The 22,304-nt window shown below is 40.4% G+C and overlaps 3 protein-coding genes across 5 annotated transcripts; 1 reads left to right on the forward strand and 2 right to left on the reverse strand.

Moving 5' to 3' along the window:
- Positions 1–4,676: 4,676 nt before the first annotated feature.
- LOC121053092 (multicystatin-like) lies at positions 4,677–7,469 on the reverse strand. Its single transcript, XM_040519487.1, has 4 exons — positions 7,375–7,469; positions 5,577–5,654; positions 5,064–5,301; positions 4,677–4,849 (listed from the first exon to the last, which is right to left on the reverse strand). The coding sequence occupies exons 2-4, from the start codon at positions 5,637–5,639 to the stop codon at positions 4,731–4,733; spliced, it is 420 nt and encodes a 139-aa protein (XP_040375421.1). The 5' UTR covers positions 5,640–5,654; positions 7,375–7,469; the 3' UTR covers positions 4,677–4,730.
- Positions 7,470–11,675: 4,206 nt separating this feature from the next.
- Positions 11,676–12,396, forward strand: LOC112165554 (chaperone protein dnaJ 11, chloroplastic). Its single transcript, XM_024302106.2, has one exon. The coding sequence runs from the start codon at positions 11,768–11,770 to the stop codon at positions 12,227–12,229; it is 462 nt and encodes a 153-aa protein (XP_024157874.1). The 5' UTR covers positions 11,676–11,767; the 3' UTR covers positions 12,230–12,396.
- A 1,061-nt stretch (positions 12,397–13,457) lies between these two features.
- Positions 13,458–20,975, reverse strand: LOC112167379 (enhancer of mRNA-decapping protein 4). Of its 3 annotated transcripts, none has more exons than XM_040506907.1 (12): positions 19,900–20,975; positions 19,590–19,639; positions 19,357–19,513; positions 19,016–19,234; positions 17,868–17,990; positions 16,206–17,744; positions 15,536–15,895; positions 15,342–15,461; positions 15,052–15,222; positions 14,355–14,519; positions 14,115–14,240; positions 13,458–14,031 (listed from the first exon to the last, which is right to left on the reverse strand). In XM_040506907.1, the coding sequence occupies exons 1-12, from the start codon at positions 20,287–20,289 to the stop codon at positions 13,723–13,725; spliced, it is 3,729 nt and encodes a 1,242-aa protein (XP_040362841.1). In that variant the 5' UTR covers positions 20,290–20,975; the 3' UTR covers positions 13,458–13,722. The 3 variants fall into 3 exon arrangements, with proteins under 3 accessions (XP_040362841.1, XP_024160161.1, XP_024160162.1); XM_024304393.2 differs by having other exon boundaries at positions 17,868–17,996; XM_024304394.2 differs by having other exon boundaries at positions 17,868–17,996; positions 19,590–19,750; positions 19,900–20,030.
- Positions 20,976–22,304: the final 1,329 nt, after the last annotated feature.

Genomic DNA, 22,304 nt, shown 5'->3' on the forward strand with positions numbered 1-22,304 from the left:
GCCCCATCACAGGGGCCTGATTGTGAGTGTGTGAGAGAAACAGTGAGTGTGTAAAAGAAAGTTCAGATTTCGGTTACAATAGAGGAATGGCGGAAAGTAGCAATGGTAGATTTGTGCAGGCTGCTATCCCCAAGTATGATGGCTACTATGATCATTGGGCGAAATTGATGGAGAACTTTCTTCGCTCCAAAGAATATTGGAGTCTCATAGAGAATGGGATCTTGGTGGTGGAGAATGGAGGAGAACCTACAGAGGCGCAACTCAAATTGATCGAGGAGCAGAAGTTGAAGGATCTAAAGGTCAAGAACTACCTCTATCAAGCAATAGATCGTGAAATCCTGGAAACAATCCTAAATACAGATACATCTAAACAGATTTGGGATTCGATGAGGCAAAAATTTCAGGGTTCAACCAGGGTTAAGAGAGCACAGTTGCAAGCTTTGCGCAGAGACTTCGAGGTTCTCCACATGAAGGAAGGAGAAACTGTCAATGCTTATTTTGCTCGTACTCTGGTCATAGCCAACAAAATGAAGGCTTGTGGTGAGAGTATGCGTGAAAACATCATTACTGAGAAAATTTTGAGATCAATGGTCTCAAAGTTTGACTACGTGGTGTGCTCTATCGAGGAATCCAACAACCTTGAGACAATGACCCTTGATGAGTTGCAAAGTAGCCTTCTTGTTCATGAGCAGAGGATGAGGAGTCATGGAGAAGAAGAACAGGTTCTAAAGGTCAGTCATGAAAACAGAGCAGGAAGAGGTAGAGGTGCATATAGAGGTGCATTCAGAGGAGGACGAGGAAGAGGAAGGCAAGCTTCAACAAAGCAGTAGTTGAGTGCTTTAAGTGCCACAAACTAGGGCATTTTCAATACGAATGCCCTAGTTGGGAGAAGGCTGCGAACTATGTTGAATTAGATGAGGAAGAGGAGCTTCTGTTGATGTCCTATGTCGAGATTAATAATGCCAAGAGGGAAGGAGTTTGGTTCCTTGATTCTGGATGCTCCAACCACATGTCAGGTAATAACCAATGGTTCATAGACTTTGATGATCAATTCAGGCACTCAGTAAAGCTGGGGAACAATGCACGAATGTCGGTAATGGGAAGAGGAAATATCAGGCTTGAAGTTGAAGGAAGAACTCAAGTAGTGAGTGATGTGTTTTATATACCTGAACTCAAAAGTAACTTGTTGAGCATAGGTCAGCTTCAAGAGAAGGGGCTTGCGATCTTAATTCAAAATGGAGCATGTAGAATCTTTCATCCTAGAAGAGGGCTCATAATGCAGACTCTAATGACAGCCAATAGGATGTTCATCTTGCTTGCTACAGTCGTATCACAACCATCAACATGTTTCCAAGCAACTTCTGAAGATGTTACTGACTTATGGCACCGAAGATTCGGTCACTTGAACAACAAAAGCCTCAGAACCTTGCAGTACAAGCAACTTGTCAAGGGATTACCTCAATTCAAATCTGCAAGCAAAGTGTGCACAGTTTGTAACATGGGAAAACAGCACAGTAAAATCATACCTAAGAAAGGCCAGTGGAGGGCGACGGAGAGACTTCAATTGATCCATGCTGATTTATGTGGCCCCATCACTCCTAGCTCAAACAGCAATAAGAGGTACCTCTTGAGTTTTATTGACGATTTTAGTAGGAAAATGTGGATTTATTTCCTAGCTGAAAAAGTGAAACTTTTGTGATGTTCAAAAACTTCAAGAGTTTTGTTGAAAAGGAGATAGGGAATGGTATATGTTGTTTAAGAACTGACAGGGGAGGCGAATTTACTTCGCAAGAGTTCAATAGCTTTTTCAATACTCATGGCATAAAGAGACAGCTTACAGCTGCCTACACCCCTCAACAGAACGGGGTCGCTGAGCGTACGAATCGAACCATCATGAATATGGTTCGATGCTTACTCACAAAGAAACAAATGCCAAAGGTTTTCTGGCTGGAAGCAGTTCGTTGGACGGTGCATGTACTGAATAGAAGTCCTACTGTGGCGGTGAAAGACAAGACTTCTGAAGAGAGTTGGAGTGGGGTTACACCTAGCGTGGAACACTTCAGAGTTTTTGGGTGTATAGGCCACGTACATGTTCCAGATAGCAAGAGATTGAAGTTAGATGACAAAAGCTATAAGTGCGTGCTTCTTGGAATGAGTGACGAATCGAAGGCGTACAGACTCTTTGACCCCATTACTAGAAGGGTAATTACAAGTAGAGATGTGGTGTTTGAGGAAAGTGAGAGCTGGAACTGGGGGAGGAGTAATGAAAAGGTGAAGCTTGATATTCTTGATTGGGGGGAGGATGAAAATGACGAAATCAGTGATTATGATGAGGAAAACGAGAATGGTACAGATGAGGGCCAACAAGGAGAAGCATCAGGTTCAACTGAAGCATCGAGTTCAACTGACTTGTCTAAAGGAAGTCCATCGAGTGAAACTGAAGGGAGTGCACCAAGTTCACCAGAAGAAAGAAATAGAAGAGTACCAATATGGATGCAAGATTATGTCAGTGGTGAAGGGTTGTCTGAGGAGGAAGACTTGCAGAATTTGGCTTTGTTTATGTCACATGAAGATCCAACTTGGTATGAGGAGGCTGCTAGAGATGAGAAGTGGAGAAATGCGATGAATTTGGAGATTGCAGCTATAGAAAAAATGAAACATGGGAGTTGGTGAATCTGCCTGTGGGGATGAAGAAAATTGGTGTTAAGTGGGTATATAAGACCAAGTTGAATGAAAGTGGAGAAATTGATAAATACAAAGCGTGCTTGGTGGCGAAAGGCTACGCACAAAAGCACGGAGTTGATTACAACGAAGTATTTGCACCAGTAGCACGTTGGGATATGATACGTATGATTTTGGCCTTGGCTGCACAAAAGGGTTGGCTTGTGTTTCAGTTGGACGTGAAGAGTGCATTCCTTCATGGTGAACTAAAGGAGGCTGTGTATATAGAGCAACCGAAGGGGTACATTAGAGAAGGTGAGGAGCATAAAGTTTACAAGCTTAGGAAGGCTCTAGATGGGCTAAAACATGCCCCTAGGGCTTGGTACAGCCAAATTGAAGGGTATTTTATCAAGGAGGGGTTTGAGAGATGCAGCTATGAGCATACACTTTTCGTCAAAACTGAAGATGGAGGCAGGATTCTGATTGTGAGTCTTTATGTGGATGACCTGATTTTTACAGGAAATGATGTTGGCATGTGTGAGAGGTTCAAGAGCTCCATGAAACTTGAGTTTGACATGACGGACTTGGGAAAAATGAAATACTTCTTAGGAGTTGAAGTTCAACAAAGCTCTGAAGGCATTCACTTGTGCCAAAAGAAATATGCTCGAGAAGTTCTTGAAAGGTTTGGGATGGGGAGCTGCAATTCAGTGAAGAACCCCATGGTGCCTGGTACAAAACTAACAAAAGAAGGTGGAGGTGCAGATGTGGATGCAACAGTGTATAAACAATTGGTTGGTAGCCTTATGTATTTGACAGCTACTAGACCAGATGTGATGTATGTTGTGTGTCTTATAAGCAGATTTATGGCTAATCCAAAAGAAGCTCACATGCTAGCTGCTAAAAGGATACTCAGATACTTGAAGGGCACTCTGGAGATGGGAGTGTTTTACAAGAGAGGAGCTGGAGATGTTCTAAGGGCTTACACCGACTGTGACTACAAGAAAAGAGCTGGAGAAGTTCTAAGAGCTTACACCGACAGCGATTATGCAGGTGATACAGATGATAGAAGAAGTACATCTGGATATGTATTTCTGTTGAGTGAAGGAGCTGTAGCATGGAGCTCGAAAAAGCAACCATTGGTAACGCTGTCCACAACCGAAGCTGAATATGTTGCAGCTGCTGCTTGTGCATGTCAATGTATATGGATGAAGAGAATTCTCAACAGACTTGGTCAATCTCAATGTGAGTGCATTAAAGTGTTTTGTGATAATAGTTCTTCCATTAAGTTATCGAAGAATCCAGTATTGCATGGAAGAACAAAGCATATAGATGTGAGGTTTCACTTCTTGCGTGACCTCACAAAAGAGGGTGTTGTAGAATTAGTACACTGTGGCACAGATGAGCAGATTGCAGATATAATGACCAAGCCATTGAAGCTGGAGACTTTTGTGAAGCTTTGTCAGTTACTTGGTGTTCGAAAGATGGAAGGTGTAAACTGATGGCTTTCAGCAAGTTCAGTTTAGGGGAGGAATTGTTAGGAAAAGCAAGCACGTAATTGGTGGATGCATGAGTTTGTTAAAACAGTTAGGATTTCCCTTCTTTCGTGCTTAGTCAATAATTCCTAGCTAGTTGTTAGGAGCACGTTGTTTATTTTATTTAGGGTTTTGACTCTTTCTTGTAAAGGCTGTATTAAGCCAAGTCATTTCCTTTCAATAATTGAGGATCATTCACCAGAACTTGAGAGTTATTTGTTCTACAGTTTGATATTCCAACACTCAAAGTGGTAACATAAGTCTTTAAAGTGGTCAATTTTCTTAGTTACCGCATGAGTCCTCAAAATAGTAATATTAGTCCTCAAAGTAGTAACATGAGTCCTTAAAGTAGTAAAATTTTCTTAGTTTACCATATGAGTCCTCAAAATAGTAATATTAGTCCTCAAAGTGGTAACACGAGTCCTTAAAGTGGTAAAAATAGTTGATATATGAGAAATGTTAACATACCATAGTTTTACCCCTAACATTGAACAATAAAAGGCAGATGGCATGGTGGTCCAGGCCCAACATCATCTGTTATACACGGACATGATCAGGTAATAAGCAAAACCGAAGGCTTGCAAATACCTGCTTTTTACACATCGGAATTTGATTCTCCGCTTTGTCTTCATGGTCCTTCTGAGCAAAGAAGTTTTCTGGTTCAAGTAAATAAATTTTTCGGCATCAATATCCATAAATTTATTGCTTTGTCAATTGAACTTAGAGATGTGACCAACATAACAGTAACTAGCTGTGCCACCCCCCCCCCCCCCCCCCCCCCCCCCAAAACACAGATATTCATCGACTAGGTCAGCAAATCATATCCTTTTCGACATGAAATTTATCAAACTGAAGTGCCAGAATAGCTACCTAGGCGATCAAATAGTGCTATAGGACACCCATCATCGACGACAAGACAGAACCATTCCAAAAACATTCCATCAGTGAAATTTACCGAAACTTTTGCCTGGTAAAGTTTAGCCACGCTGGCATCAACTGCCTCCAATGTTATAACATATACATAGGCTGCTAATTCCTGTGCACAGAAGATGGCATCTTCAAGATGCCTATGTGCCTTCACAACTCTCACAAACCGCAGTTGCGCATTCTAAAAAGAGAACCCAAAATACCTTGCTTGAAACAACTAAACAATAAGAAACCCCATTAAACAGATCATAAAACAACTAAACAATGACCTAAAGCTATCATTAATCTAAAACAATTGCATTTTACCGAAAAAGCATCAAGCTTCAAACAACTAACATTAACCTAAAGCCATCCTTAATCTCAAAAACTTAAATTTTACTCAAAAAGCATTAAGCTTTAAACAACTAACATTTTCCTAAAGCTTTCATTAATCTCATAGTGCTATCAATTCGATACCTTTCGCTTGTTGAACTCTTCGATGGCGAAACGGGCAGCTGGCTCTAATCCTCCTAAATCCATATAATAATCAAACACCTGTTCAAAACAAACCAACCAAAATAAGCAGAAGAGCAATTCCAATGTGGGTTATTTACCTTAGGCTCTTTTTTTTTTTTTTTTTGGTTTTATGGCTTGAATAATCGAATCGGTGGCGGAAGTAATGACCAGCGGGAAACCCCGAAACGGCGTCATTTTGGGGTTTGGGTTTTTTGTCTATGGCAGAGGTCGCAAAATCCCTAAGCGTCAGAATTCCACTTCTGTTGTTGTGAATAGAGTTAGTCGCCATCTTTGCGAGTGCAGAACGAATCGCCCTGGCCGTGTTCACAGTTTTGGAGAAGGGAGTGAATTAAGAAGAGGTAGCGGGAAAAACAAGCCCGTATAACGACGGCGTTTTGTTATTGGACTATGAAACACAAGCCCAGCCCATCTTAGAAAAAGATGTGGTTTGTAACTTGGCACAAAAGAAAGAGGTTTGGGGTTTTGGCTGGAAAGAGGCTTGCGGATCTCGGTGAGAGATCGATCAAGGTTTATGGATTTTCGGTTTGTGCTTGCAAAGCTGGGGAATAATTGTGTTCGGAGTGAGACAGGAGGATTGGTAGCAAACATTGGTTGGGGCCTTTGACACTAGAACCCTAAAGTATGTTAATATTTAGGATGAAGATGAATACCAAAAGCTGATGCAGAAGCGCATTAAAAGTCGACGCGAGGGTTATTGGTTGAAGGATTGGTATGGTGGTGGACAACTTTAGCTGTGGAACAGTTCTAGAAACAAAAGAATGCCCAAGCAGTAAAGGCAAGTTGCCAGGAGTAATTGGGGGCACTTCTACATCATCTAACGTTGGAGGCAGTCGATGCAGAAGTTGTCAAAATGTACCATGACTATCCTGATGACCCATGGCGTTCAACAAGCAAAAAGGTTTAAATAAAAGCTTGAAGATCCTAGAAGGAGCCTTGGGGGGGCTCACAACTAATTTTTTCGTTCAAAACACTTTCTCACGGATTGCAAATGGATAATCAATCCTGAGTACTGATATTGAACAGAATGTATTGTAAAATCAACAAACCAACCAAAGCTATAAAGAACACATGTTTTGTTGACGCAATAAAACTCTATTGAGAGAAAACATTTGCATGTCCTTTACTCTTGAAAGACCAAAACCAAATCACTAATGAAACCAAATTACAAGATTACAATACAGAGGTTACACTGATCGCGGCAACCTTTCTAGACTCACTCATTAGACTATTTGTACTCAATTCTTGCTAATTGTTTACACAAGTGAACAACTCAGAAATCTCAACAAAGACACAAGCTATGAATGCAGCAAGTTCTTGAAGATTTCACCTTTGAAGATTGCAGTACCCAATTGACCTCATGGGATGCAAGAGATGAATATGCATGATTGAATGGTTTGTTGTTCTTCAAACTGTTTTCAACATGGAACAAGACACTATGAAAAACAAAAAACCAAAGAGATAACTCTTTAATAAGAAAAGGATTGAAAACCAAAACTATTTTCAATTGCCGAGAATGAACAGAGTATCCAAGTGTATATAGGAGGAAGAGTAAAATCAGTTCACTTAACAACCCCCTAAGCTCAGTTGGAGTAGGTAAAGCCGTACCCTCAATTTCATATTGCACATGTAAACCCATACCCCAAATTTAAATTTGGAAAACCAAATTTAGAAGCCAACATCTAAATTCCTTAATCAAGGACTCATGATTTTGTGAAAGGGAAGCAATGCAAGAGCTTACCTGAGCCACGAGGAAGAGAAGACTTCTTCTGATTTTCAAGCATGGAGTTTCGACACGACAGCAAGCTAAGAAGGGAAAGCAAGACAACAAACTGATGTTCAACTTAGTCTTTTGACAGCAAGACAACCACAAAGTGAGATAAATTGTAATTAAACAATTATGGTCCGGAGATTGACTTCATCATACTTGAATTGGGCTTGATGAATAAATTGATTACTTGGGCTTCTTAATTAGTAGAGTTTTGTAAAAAGAATCTTACGGTAACAAAGCTGCATTGCTATCCGCGTACTTCTAAGTTCTAACTAACGGTTTGTTTTGTTTGTATTTCTGTTGGTTAACTTATGGTTTCGATCTCTATCAGAACGCCCAGCTACAGTTTGTAAGAGTGGTGCCTGCAAGCGTGATGGAGGACATCAGTGATGATATAATTTATATTCTAACATTGGAGCAGTTGATGATGGTGCTGTGAAAACTTACCAAGCAGAAGCCTCGGTAAGCCGACTTTTTATATGTTCCAGAGAGCCCGATCAGATGGGCACCTTAATCGGATTGTTTGGCCTTATAGATGATGATGGGAGTTTGTTAAAAGTAATTGACAACCGGCATAGGAAATGGTGCGCGCAAAGAAATTACTTGTGGCGAAGGTAAACTTTCTAACTACCATGCTAGCTACACGTCTAACTCACTACTACGCACATTGCTCTTGTTTAACCTGTTTTGTTTCTGTTTATTTAATAATAGCACTCCGCACATGTCTTGACAATTGTCACTAACTTTACAATTTTCAAGCTATAGATCGCAACAACACACAATAACAAGGAAATGGAAATCTGTTTCATATTGACTACTTTATATTACCATTACATGGAATTAGTTTACAATAATATATAGATTTATTAATGCACAAGAAATGGAAATTGTTTGAATTTATAGGTAATAAGAATGCATCTTATTCTCCATTATTATGGTTAGATACGTTTTTTTTTTGTTCTAATTTTTATTTTATTTTTAAGAGTCAATCCAGTGCTCTCGTATGCTATTAGTTGGGTTTGTAACAGGTCCACAGATGTTTTTATTGAACTGGTTTTTGGTCCTCGATCAACTATATACTATGGCTAAAACAATTGCTAGGTGCCAACATAGAGGTCTGCGACCACAGTCCCTTGATCCTTAGCTGCCCGCCGTCGCAGGCACAGTCATTATATACAAGGTCAAATGATTTGCCGGAGGGAGCGAGAAATCTTCAATGCAAAGCCCCGAAGGTGAAAGATCATTTGATCAAAGCTTGCTGCAGGGTGGTTAAGGCTTCTCACACAAACATGACTAGCTAGCATGCAATTGGTATTTCCACCCCATACCATTCATAGATTAACATGTATATTTTAACCTAAAATCGAAGAACCGGCAGGTTTTTAAATCCAAATCACGCCGAATGAATTGACATAGTCCGAGTCAGTGTCCATTTTAGTGCACTGCACACATTGTTGGACTTTTTCTGTTTAATTACTAATAAACTGGGAGTTTGTGGAAGACCATATCTTATTGTCTTATTCTCTCCTGTCTCCTCTCTTGCTTCTATTGTCATTCTCATCATCACCCATTAACGAACTCGATTATTATAATCAGGGAAAAGGTCAAAAGGCCATGAAATTATCTGTATAATTTCTTAATTTCTTTCTTTCTTTCATGAGACTCTCTTTTTTTCTTTTTTCTTTCCTTCCGCAAGAGACTACTCTTATTTCATGACAGATGATGGTGCTCTGTACACGAGGGTTTTCATACTGCCTTGCTTCATTACTATCATAATTAATATCTCTATAGAAGGCGATTATAAGCTTTTTATTAACAAGACTGTTGTTCCTTCGAGAATGAAAGTTCTGATTCAAAATATTAGGCAGTCAATTGGCTCAGCAGTTACCTCCATTTTCTTTAGGCATATATACCAAGAAGCAATTTATTGCAGATCATCTAACTTCCTTAGCTCATCAATCTCAGAACCCTCCTGACGCAGTCGAAAAGATCACTTAAGGTTTACAAACAATAAACCTAAAACAAAGATTCTGGAGTCCACCAGAGATAAAAGAGAAAACTCTCAATTTGATTGATAATTTGATAAAAGATGGTTCTGCAGCCGTTTAAGGTTGCTTATATATGAGAAAAGAAACCCTAGGGCGACTAACAATGAAACCCTTAAGCCCACGGGTAAAAACGAAAACAATCCAAAATATACTAGAAAACCAAAATTCAGAAAAAATAGAAAAAGAAAAACGCAGTTTTGAGGCCCTAAACGATCCCGGAGGCCCGAAAAAGCCCACAGCTAGTGGCAAAGCGACGAGTCTTGTTCCTAGCGCGATTCCCTTTCCAGAAAGTTATGGAACGCCCCAATCGGACACCGAGCTCACTCGTGCTACTAGTACCTTCTCGTTTTCCTCCTTTGGGACGATCAAACTGCTCCTCGAATCGGGCTGTCATCCGTTCTGCATCACCTCTGGTGTGGTATTTTTGTTTTCCCCTGACTGTGTCCCCAGCTTTCCATTTAGAGCAGTTGAATAGGGGAGTTGGTCAAAACAAGTGTTGTTGTTTTTTTTATTTTCTTTCTGTCATCAAAGAAAAAATTGCTCTATACATTATTTGCACATACGGACGATGATTCTGCTCAACTCGCTCCAACCCATGTATTACGACGAAATTTCCAGTGCAGACGTCGACCTACCTATATGATTTTAGGATAGATGCTAGGTCTGCACTGCAAACCACGATATGAATGCCCTAACAACAAATTCATGTTGCGGTCGGCAATGTAATAAATTAATAGTACGTAGTGCATTCATATTGTGGTTGCAATGTGAAAGTCTACATGTAGATATCCCCCTTAGTATATCAAAAGGACCACCATTCATCAAATGGAAGTACGGTGGGAGTCTTCTACAAGACTACAACCATAAAATATCTCATTCCTCAAAATGTTCCTGTTTTTGGAGAAGAAAAAAAAAAGTTTATTAAAAAGAAAAGAGAAAGCCTTCTAGAAGACTTGCACAATGAGTACCAACTCTTATTTTCTATGGCAAGTTAAGCACCAACTCTTTGTCTCTGTGATAAAGATGCAACCTTTTTGGGCTTCCCTGCTCAAAAGGAAAATGCAAGGCAACCTCTTCATCATTGTGCCGCTGTGCCATTGTCCCACATCAGAGTTAATGCCATAGGGACCGGTAGAGAGGGTTAGCATTAGGGCAAAGACACAGGCTTCTAGAACCTCTTTATACGTGTAATCGTGAAAATACTCGTTAACACTCTAATCTCTGTTTATGGCAAAGATAGATAGGCCCATTCTATTTTATGGTGGGTGGTCATTTTCATTCTCTTCAAGTTTAATTAGGCCTTCTAGAAACTTTGGCACGTGCGAGAGCTTACTTTTACCAAAAATGACGAATTCTGTGTTCTACATTGGCTAAGAAAAAGGTCACGGGCATGGCATGGTCACGGTCACGGCCTATACTTCGTACCAAGCTCATACTTACCCGTCTTCTTGTGTTATAGGTCAAGTAATACTTATCCATCTCTTCAGGGTACTAATCTTAAACTTTTACTTAGTTTTAGTAGTTACGAATTCCTTTTTTGTGTGATGACTGATTCTATTCACTAAATTTTATCACCAAACAAAATGTTAGTGTCCAATCGTTTCATGTTAAAAGTAATTCTTGCGCATCTAAATTTTAAATAAACAAATAACGATCACAGCACCAACCTGTTTACCAACTTTTTAATAACGTAACACGTGATGCATGATATTATTTGTCATGCAATCTGTTACATCATTACAAAAGTAGGACTTATCGTAGAATCTTGAGTATAAAAACATAACGTGTAGCTTTCTCTCATAAGTCATAACCTGAGATAATGCATGCCAAAAGACACTGGAAAAAAATGCACCAAACTCTAAACCTTACAACAAGATAATTTGATCGATAATATGTCGAATAATGTCTGTTACAAAGTGATCTTGTCATAAGTTGGTAAACCATTTTAGTCAGCAGTAGTAATAAACCAAAAGTGGATAAGGAATCAACTTACTGATGTGGCAATGTCATATATGTGGTGAACAAAGATAAGCATCGGATTAATGAAAGTCATAAAAATTAATTTATCAATATCATTAATATCGATAGTTTCTAGAAGAATATTGTTTTGAGTCCAAACAGAGGGAGTGCCACGTCAGCGCCCCCAGATAAAAACCTCCACACACAGTTTTTGCTGCTTCCTTCTAACATTTTGACTCCTATATATATACCACCCCCTCTCCTCTTTTTCAAATTCCCTATTTCAATTCCACACCTACAAATCGATCCCCAATTTCCGCCTTCAAATTTCCCATATTGCCCTCCACGGACCGCCAATGTCTGCAACCCTAGCCCTCTCCGGCCTCTCCTTCTCCGCCGCGGCGAACCACAAGCTCTCCTCCGCCGCTTTTACCGACATGCCCCTGCCTCGCCGGCAGCTGAAGGTCTCCGTGAGGGCGTTCGCCGAGACGGAGCGGCGGCCGGCGACGGCGGATCCGGCGAGCCTGTACGAGGTTCTGCAGGTGAAGAACAACGCGTCGCAGACGGAGATCAAGTCGGCGTACAGGAGCTTGGCGAAGCTGCACCACCCGGACGCGTCGTTGGAGGCCGAATCGGACGGCCGGGATTTCATCGAGATTCACAACGCGTACGCCACGCTGTCGGATCCGGCGGCCAGGGCGATGTATGATCTGTCGCTGAGTGCTCATGTTCATTGTGATAGCCGGAGAAGCGCGGTCGGGTTTCGGCCCAATGGGTTTTATTCGACCCGGAGGTGGGAAACGGACCAGTGCTGGTAGAATCCCGCTGGGGACCAATCCACCTATTTTTCATTATTTTTTTCTCATTTTTTTTTCTTTTGTTTTTTGGCCGCGTAGAATTTTAAGAATCACGACCTGTAAAGAGTAGAAGAGAAATTTTGTAAATTCTGATCACTATGAACTATGCAGTGAATATTTTTAGTTCATTTTTCTTCGTCAGTTATTTTTTTCTTTAAATAGGACTCGTGCAGCTCCTCTCAAGTCTTGATTAATGAATTGTGAATATAATAAGGGGACGTGCAGTTCCTCTCAACTCTTGATTAATAAATTGTGGGGACATATGGTACATAAATTCTGAGAATTCTCAAGTCTTGATTAATGAACTGTGGGGACATATGGTACATAAATTCTGAGAATTCTCAAGTCTTGATTAATGAATTGTGAATATAATAAGGGGTCTTGATTAATGAATTGTGAATATAATAAGGAGACGTCAGTTCCTCTCAAGTCTTGATTAATGAACTGTGGAGACATATGGTACATAAATTCTGAGAATTCTCAAGTCTTGATCAATGAATTGTGAATATAATAAGAGGACGTGCAGCTCCTCTCAAGTCTTGATTAATGAACTGTGGGGATATGAGACATAAATTCTATTTAATTTATGAAAAGTAGGGTTTTAGTTATAGTTCAAGTCTTAAAGTTTTTACCTGTAGTCAAAGTTGTATCATTTTTCAATCTGAGAATCCTAGGATTATGACCTATTTTTCTTCTGAATCTTACTCTTTCTTTCACTTTTTGATTGTTAATCGATTAATGAATGACTGCAAGAGTCGAATTCAAGACTTCTAGCTTATGCATCAATGTATGTCACTAGATGAAAACGATTGCGGTCAAATTTTATACATGATGATGAATGAATTACTTCTCACTCAAATTGAATTTTAGAATTACATCTCACACTCCCTTCCTTATCATTTTGGTTTTTAACATTACCAACTCATAATATTTAGTGGCGTTGTTGAGATGTAATATGACCTAGCCTCAACTAAACCCCTTTCATAGTTAGTCAGTTACAAACAAAGCCATAGAGTAGAAACTAGCAACAGTTGACCTAACGAGAGGTAATTACAAACAATGCCATGGTAGAAACGTGGTCACCCATACAAGTTAACGTTTCGCCGATCAAAACAATTAAACCCGGGCGGTACGGATTCTCGAATAACCAAATTGCACGGTCGGAAAATGCAAATAATCGAGGGAATCATAACAGAGAAAGCAAGACAAAATACCCATTCACAGGTGTAAAGGAAATACAAAATTTCACGTTTTACAGAGCTATAACCAGAGGAAAAAAGGATAAAAGTTGAAGCAAGAAAACCCAAAATACCTAGCCTCTATCTTTCCAATTCCAACGGAACTGACTCTACACAGTTTGGTAATCCTTTCATAGGAGATAACAGCAAATTTGTACAAAATGTCCATATAAATCATGTTTCTTGCACAATGGTAGAACTGTGAACAGAGTATGATCATTTACAGGCCATCATCATGGAGTTAATGACATGCATGAGAAGACGAAGACTAGCATGCTCGGCACTGGAGATCGTAGGCAAGCTATGTTGATGGTGCAGTATCTGATAAACTTGCTCAAAGATGGGTCTCACGTGCATTGCAATCATCTGGTTGGATGGGTTTATGGCGGCTGCCACGTCTGTCATCCATGCAACTTTCCGGGGTGTATCATTGTTGATATCACAGGCCAGCTGTTGCAGGAGCGAAAGAAGTACTCCTTGGCTCAGAGGAACAGGTTGCAGCAACAGTATCCCATGAAGATCAACCTGGAAAATGTGGAAAGCAATTCTCAAACTGACAATCCATCAATAAGTCAGATAACCACCACCAAAAGATCATTAAATCATACCTGAGCACATAACCATGATACAATGCCAACATCACTTCTTTGTAGAGCACCAGTGAAAGCCTCCTCATACTTGCGTTCAGTTACCAACCTTGACAGCTCCTTTGTTGGATCCAAAGGCACCTCAACCTATTGTGCATAAACCAAATGCTTCTTGAGATTAATATAGCCAAGCAAGGTGTCATCTGATGAAGTACAATATGCGCAGCTCAAAGTATTTGACAAATCTAAGATAGAGCAAACCTTCTCATGGAGACCACCCAAAGGTCCATTGGTTAGTTGAGTGACTAGGGGATTTACCGCACTTGAGTTTCCCCGTGCAGCTGCAAGAGCTACTAACTTACGTTGACCATCAGCCAGTTCTCCACTTAGAGTTTGAGTCACTGATGATGCGGAGCTGATAGCTTCCTGCAAATAACATCACGATGCAGAGTCGCACATAAATACGTGCAGATGAAACCGTACACCATAGTGAACCCAGAAGACCCACATAAGAAAGCAAAAGCAAAGCCAAAAAATTTCTCATTCCTAGAAAGATATCAACCAGTGAGATCTTTACTGACCAAAAGAAAACCTTGTCTCTAGAACCCAACACAGACTCATCCTTTCAGTCTTCAACTCAAAAATACTACACTTTGCAGGTGGAGAACATTAATACTTTGAGATTCAAAACATAAACACTAGCAGGGCAGCATTACACATTCCAGTTCTGCTGTATCAATCTATGACGAGTTACAAAATACTAGTGCACCCCGCAAGAAGTTCTACAGTCACTGTAAGCAGATAATAATTCCTAATGAGCTACCAATCTTCATTCCCCTTTTTCTCATATAGAATCAAAGACCCCAAACATTATAATTCTTGAAAGCATAAACGAAAAAAATTTGTCAACAAACAGATTATTAAAAGCGAAGAAGCTGGACAGAGTACAAGCACACACCCTTAAAGCATGAGCCAACGGCGAATGTGCAGACTCAAAATGCTGCTGAGCCACAGTTGCATGTTCAACCATTCCTTTCTGGAATGTGGCATCTACTTGCTCAAACATGGCTTTACATGACTTCTCAAAGGCAGGTACCACTGAAGCTTCCATGCTAGACTTGAGAGCATCCTATGTGAAAAGGTCACACATATCATTAGTTAAAAGGTTTACTGAAGCAAATCAAACACGTGTTAGATATTCAAATCACAAATGCCAAGAAATTAAGTCACTATGACATTTAGACATACCTGAAGAGCTTGTTTACCCGATGTTTGAAACTGCGCCTGGATTTGCCTGGATACGGTAGCTTCAAGTTTTGAGTTGACTGATTTTTCCAATTGATTAACTGCTTTATCTCCCACTCCCCTCTGCAGCACAAGCATCAATTAGACAACTAAAGCCAACTTTATAAAGGAACAAGCCAGATCATCAAAATTCTTACCTGAAAGCAATCAGATATAGCCAAAGGTATTGTTTTCTCCATAGCTGGAGTGATTGCACGAACAACAGCTGGTCCAACAGCAGCTATTTCTTTTTTTACCGTTTTCTCTAACATGACTGGAAAGTCCTTGTTCACAAAGTTATTGATCAAACTAGTTACTTGTTGAGTGCGGTCTCGCAATAATTTCTCATTCTTTGCGTTCTCTTCTTGAAACCGAGCCCACAAAGCATCATTATTGGCTTTTACAGCCTTCTCCATACTCCGACCGAGAGCCGCCTCTAATCGTTTGCCTTCCTTTGTAATTGGGACGGTAACCATCATTGTCATCTGCTTTTGCAATTCTTTTTGCATAGTCATTAGCTGCACATAGACCAAAAGCCATAGTTAATAGAAAGGATAATGTACATAAAAACAAGTTTGATTACACAAAACAGAACCATAACATACACAAACACAGAACCTTTTGCTCTTGTTTGGAAATGGGGCAAGAAAAATCATATAAATATACTGTTTCACCGAATAATAAAAGACTTGAAGACGGACTCAAATGGCAGTAGAATAACTATGGAAAGGCGACTAAACCTGCTTTACTAAGGTTAGGCTGAAAATAGTTGGTACATCATAGACACATGCAAGATAATTAAATTTCCAAATTCTTTTCAGCATTCACCTGATTCATCATATCCTGCATGGCCATAATTTGAGGAAATGCAGCTTCTCCGGAGGGGGGACTTGCACTCCCACCTGCTTCATTGGAGGACTCTACTACATTGAGCACACCTGGTGATGGGGCAGATGGACCTGATGCTTGCATATTTTTCCATTTCTGTTTTCTCGACTTCGCATTTGGTGTTTGTGATGTGGTTGTGGCAGTAGCTGACCCAGATACATCTTTTGTAGAGAGATCCTGGTCTTCCTCTCCAGAATGAGGCTGGGCTAGTGGTTCTGACATGCTGGCACCATCACCTTGCCGGGCTTCATCTGTAATATAAGATTCTGATGATATTGCACAGCAATCCCGGGCCATCTCAATTCCAAGATCTGATGCCTGGGAGCAAAAGAACTTCTCCTTATTTTCTGAAACAACATTTTGGAGTTCTCGTTGAGAGCCAAATTCATCGATTTGAGTAGATCTGGTTTCACCCACAACCTTAACTTCCACCTCAGGATTACCCACATCACTGTTAACAAGAACATCTTGGATTTTTGCATCCCCCTCAGTGTTGCTGTCAATTGGATTTGTATTCTCAGAGGATGAAGCAGCCATTAAAATCTCAGAGGGAGTTATTAAATGGGTTGGATGTTTGAACATAATAGGAGGATTGAGCACACTAGATACTTCGTCTTGTGCAATTTTCTGTTCATCATTCCTTGCATCATCATCGAGTGCAGGCATATCAGACAAGTTTGAACGAGCAGTATTCATCTGCCTGTCAACTGAGTACTCATTAACTTGTTGGTCACCACCATGATCACTGCTACCTGTCGGGCTTCTTAAACCAGAAAGTTTCCCTGACAACCTAGGACTCAAAGGAAGAGGTTGTGATGCTACAAAAACAGTATCAGCATCACTAATCTCCGGTGCCGATGCAACAGGTTTTGATTCCATAGATGAAGTGGTAATATCTTTTGAATTGGAAGGATCAACCGAAGCAGTGCGCACAGGATACCTCAAGGCTGCACCCTCAGAACTAGTAGCTTGTATGGTTGGTTTTGGTGCTGAATTAGTTGACACTGCCTCAGTTGCATCATGTGAAAAACTGGAATCTGACTTTTCCAAACCTGAATTCTCCAATGGGGGAGGTAAGCACTTGGATAAGTCCAAAGCATACTGTTGAATGGCTTGTGTTTGGACACAATACACCTGAACGATTTGTTCACCATGAGGTGATATACTTGTCCCAGTAAAGCTCAAAATAGGCATTGTAACAGTAAATTCTGCTATGTAATCCATGCGTGTGGATGCTGGCTCACCACCAAAGTCTAAGTGCACGGCATATATAGCATTCTTCTTAGCATTTGCAAGTAAAAGAAGGCCAGCTTGTGACAATGCTATGACTTGATTAAAGAATGCATCCTCAACTCGAGGTTGAGCAGAGCTCTTTAACTCTAAGGTCTGGGTACATTTCCATGACTCAGCATCACTGGGAAGCAACCAGCCTTCTTCACTCTCTGAGGACCAGATCTTCACTTCCCGATTAAGTGGGCCCTGTAGAATGGATTTATGCATTTACACTTCAATACACTAGGACATGCGTAGCCATCATCATTAGGCAACAGAATCACAGACAAAACCTTATGATACAATGTAAACAAATCAATGACCACTTACCACTGTTATAAGTATGATGTGATCAGGTCTGTTGGGAGCTGTCACAAATGTAGACGAATAAACAGGAAGGCCATCATAGGGTCTCAGTACTAAAAGTGGTTGTGACTTGCGATCTTCCCAGATCTTTATCTGTATCAGGATATCACCAAATGTATGAGTCACAAAACTTATATCAATCAAGAATATTGGGAAAGATGTTTATGCATGTGTTTTTTTTATATAAATAAAATATGTGCCATAACATGCTCATGTATTAGAACACATGGCCAACTCTAAAAAAAAAAATTTAAAAAAAATAAAACAGCCACCCTAGTTGTCCCATAAATGATGTATTACCTTCGAAGAAGTTAAAATGCAGTATGGGGCAGGAATGATTTTACAAACCCAAATTTTGTAGAAACACAACATGGTTACCCAAAAGGTGTCAATTGGCAGAGCATGGCCACAAGAAATTAGGAAGAAAAGTTTCACAGGTATAGAAAAATCTTACTCAAACATATACTGAATCCATACAACTCACAAACCAAACAGTCAATTAGGAATCATAAACTATTTGATTACCTGCTTAACCTTGTTCAGAAACAATTTTTGTATTCTTCATAAAGAAGATGGCCTCTTGAATGAATGTGAAATTGCATGAACCACTATTTCATTCCTAATAGTATCATACTATGTACTAAGTTTAGAAAAATTGCCAATCTCCTTACAATGTGGTACAGCTTACACTCGTACAATCTCTTTCAGCACTATTTCTTCACTTTTTCCTTATATTTTAGCAAAATAAAGTTCATCTGCCATTTCCAGTTCTTGTGCTGTACCACATAAAAGGAGCTTTGCAGGACAAGAACAATAATTTATCCCAAGCCATACAAAATTCCCTGAAGCATGGAGTTGAAGCAGGAATAGCCAACAGATTTTTTTTGTAACCAAAACATTATTTTAATTCACCAAAAGAAAAGGAAGAAAAAAAATCTATAAAGATGAAGAAGGGCAAACTGGAGCCAAAGTGTTCCCACGAACCCTGATGAAAATGCACTTTAAGTTTCACTACGTATACCACTAAAAGGAAATATGTAACAAAGGCAGCAAAATGGTGAAGAGACTTGCAGTTTATGTAACAAAGTCAGCAAAATGGTGAAGATACTTACAGTTCCATCCATAGAAGCAGAAACCAGCCGGGTGGTCATCCATTGGCACATTGATAAATCTGTCACCTCTCCATCATGTTTACCAACAAATTGGACCCCATCAACAAGCTTTTCAACAGGACACTTAATAGGATCCTCAGCAGAAGGGACTTCACCCTTTGCAACTTTAGTAGTATCAATTCGTAGAACACGCTTCCCAATTCCAACAACCAAAACCTCCTGTGAGTATACAAGCAAAAGATAGATCAATCACCACTTCAAGACCAACAGACTGATCATGGACAACAAAATTACTAAGCTATAACTCTTCTATTGAAAATAGCATTAACAGAATCATTTACCTGTTTATGACAGTGCCAACAAACTCGTGGATGAACAGCTTCCCCCTCACCAACTATTTGAATGGCAATAACAATCTTTCCTGTGATTTGTGGCGTACCTTCTTCATCTGGACCTTCAGAAATTTTCCACACAAAAAGCCGTCCTTCTACACTCACACTGCAGAAAACAATATCAGATAATACAAAAACAAACCAGTGAAAAAAAAAAGTATTAAGCATGGAAAAAGAGCTACCTAGCCAAAAGGTGAACATCCTCGGCAAAGAAAGCCATGTCTGTGACCCTCTGACAGAACAAGACACCACTTAGGCCAACAAGATATAATAATCATCGGCATGTAATCCAACTTCACAAAAACCACTCTAGTAGAAGTATAGTCGAGATAAAGCAAAAGCCCTACTAAGTTTTGCAGCCATCAGTAAATTGTATTATAACTTTTTATTAAGAAACTAATCAAAGCATCAGCACCTACATAGCTATGATTCAGTCAAATTACATCTCGCTAATCCAAACAGGAGTGCAAATATATAGAATATTTGATTTACCTGTGTATGAGCTCGAAACAAAGATCTCAATGCAGTGTGTATATTCAAAACCCGAATATTCCCCTGCTTCAATCCATAGCATATATACGACTTATTCACCGCAATTTGGCGGCCCAACACCAGCTGAGGATCCGAACCATACTTAGTAATGGGGGTAACTTCCAGCTGCGGCTGAAACTCCCCGGGCAACCTAACATCCACATCGTAAACCACGCTATCCCCAATCAAATGCCTGCCCTTCGGCAGCTTATTGCTCGGCATTCGAGCCGGGGAGGGTGGAATCCCCATAGGAAGAGTGGGCACCATCGAAACCCCGCCAGAGCCGGGGACCGACAACTCAGGCTGCGGCGCCATTTCTAGACCGGAGGAAGGAGCACCGAGCAGGGCCATGATTCGGGCGCCGGAATTGGGGTTGGTGGTGGTGGCGCTTCCGGGGTTGGAGGCGGCGGCGGCGGTGGCGGCAATGTTGTAATTACCGGGAGCGAGGGGCGGGATGGGAAACGAGAGCGACCGCTGTTGAAGCAGCTGGTGGTCTTGAGGGTAAGGAATTTGGGGGTGGTTGTGAGGATGAGGCTGAGGGTGGTGCTGGTACTGGAATTGCTGCTGGTGATACGGCGCCGTTTGGGGAGGGTAGGAGTAGGGCCCAGAGGGGGAGGATAAGAGGCCGGAGGGATTGGGAAGCCTGAGGAGTTCAGATTAGGGTTAGGGTTTTGGGTGGGGGCCTGGGTTTGAGGCTGGGAATGGGGGGAGAGAGGGGTTGGGCTCGTGGGTTTAAAGAACTTGGCCATGTCGAAGGGCTGCTGCTGCTGCGGCGGCGGCGGATTGGGGTTTCCGGGGGACGCCATGGAGAGAAGAGAGATCTATATCCCTAATCCCCGGATTTCGAATGCGAAATGGGATTAGTGGGATTTTGATTCGCGCGGAGGTCAATGGATTTGAGAGATGGGGATTTGGGATTTTTGCAGGGAGTGAGATCTGGAGGGAGTGATGAGGAGGAGAGGGGAGGGGGCCTGGGAAGGCGCAGAGAGAAAATAAAATGGAGGGGGAGAGAGGGGAGAGGACTTTGAAGTGAAGAGGTGGGGACTTGGGGGAGACCAAATTATAGTGAGAGAAGATGATTGGGAAGGGGTGGACTGACCTTTATGAAGAAGGGGGATATGCTATTCATTACGTGAATTTATGCATATCTTCGAACTCGGTACGAATCATTTTCGAGATGTAAAATTTTAATAGGTAGGGAAATAGAAGTGGATTTCACTATCAAAACTTTTCAAACAATTTAGAGCTCATTAACTGAGTAAATTATATATTCGATTTTAATCAATAGTAAGAGGTATCATTTAGTTTTGTTTATGCACGCGGATATAAAGTTTTGGTAATTGAGGAAATTGCTTATTAGAAATCGATAGTGAAATTCAGCTAGTCACCTAGTGACTGAATAATTCATGATCACCCACTGTTAAATCTTGAATTGAGGGTGAGAATAAAACGTTTGATAAGATATTCATTTAATTTTCACTTTTGATATCAAGGTGTAGTAGTGTTTGGCAATCTCATCAAAGACCCTTATGGGTTAAACAATGAACCAAAATTGAGTCCCAAAGGGCCCATTGGGCTTATTAGATTAGGATGCGAGTTGCCAAAATGAAGAGTCCATATGCACAGAAATGTGTCTTCCACGTAACCTAAACAAGCATTTTTGACACAAGGAGAGTGAAGAATCGTATCTTTCCTAACCAGTAACTTGCATATTTTAGACCATAGAAATGGAGAAGGATTGCCAACACATAATCTTCCCTAAGAAGGGCCCTATTTTGTGATTGGACCAGTTTATTCAACTATTTATTGGGCCAGTTTTCTAAAGTTCAGTTTATGACTTTTTATATAACCACTTTTCATTGGAGCATAGATGGAGATTAAATTTCCTTGTTTCCTTATCGTTTCTTTTGTCTAGTGACTCATCGAAAGTTATCTCAGTGTGTTTTAGTCTTTTGTCTAGATGGCTTAGAGCACCCACTACCTATATACGAAATCATGAGTTCGAGTAACCATGGGGGCAAGAGTCTCTTTGATCCTCTTTTTATACAATAAAATGTAAAAAAAAAATCTTTCTGAAATAAAAAAGCAATAAATCACTTTGAAGTTTGAACCGATCATTGCTGTGAAATACGATTGACAATAATAAAAACTGAATCAAAATATGACTAATCGATAGAGTCGGTTATCAAAATTCAATTTTGATTTTTGAACATTGAAAAAACTATACTATCAGTTCGTTTAACTATTAGTGTCGAAACAGGAAGGTGACTAATGGCTAAAATAATGAAACCCTCAGTTGAACCATAACAAATGCCATCATTTCAATGCCACATAACCCCCTAAAGTTTTCCACATCAAATAATTAC

Source organism: Rosa chinensis, chromosome 5 (assembly GCF_002994745.2).
Source record: "Rosa chinensis cultivar Old Blush chromosome 5, RchiOBHm-V2, whole genome shotgun sequence".
In the NCBI taxonomy this organism is placed as follows: Eukaryota; Viridiplantae; Streptophyta; class Magnoliopsida; order Rosales; family Rosaceae; genus Rosa; species Rosa chinensis.

Excerpts from the sequence above, each read along its gene's own strand:
- LOC121053092 (XM_040519487.1), bottom strand. The coding sequence starts at position 5,639 with ATGGATTTAGGAGGATTAGAGCCAGCTGCCCGTTTCGCCATCGAAGAG. Across the intron at positions 5,302-5,576 it reads AAGAGTTCAACAAGCGAAAG|AATGCGCAACTGCGGTTTGT; the intron begins GTATCGAATTGA and ends TTCTCTTTTTAG. Across the intron at positions 4,850-5,063 it reads AGCACTATTTGATCGCCTAG|AAAACTTCTTTGCTCAGAAG; the intron begins GTAGCTATTCTG and ends TACTTGAACCAG.
- LOC112165554 (XM_024302106.2), top strand. The coding sequence starts at position 11,768 with ATGTCTGCAACCCTAGCCCTCTCCGGCCTCTCCTTCTCCGCCGCGGCG.
- LOC112167379 (XM_024304393.2), bottom strand. The coding sequence starts at position 20,289 with ATGGCCCTGCTCGGTGCTCCTTCCTCCGGTCTAGAAATGGCGCCGCAG. Across the intron at positions 15,896-16,205 it reads TGCAGGATATGATGAATCAG|CTAATGACTATGCAAAAAGA; the intron begins GTGAATGCTGAA and ends GTCTATGTGCAG. Across the intron at positions 14,241-14,354 it reads TGGGTGGTCTCCATGAGAAG|GTTGAGGTGCCTTTGGATCC; the intron begins GTTTGCTCTATC and ends TATGCACAATAG.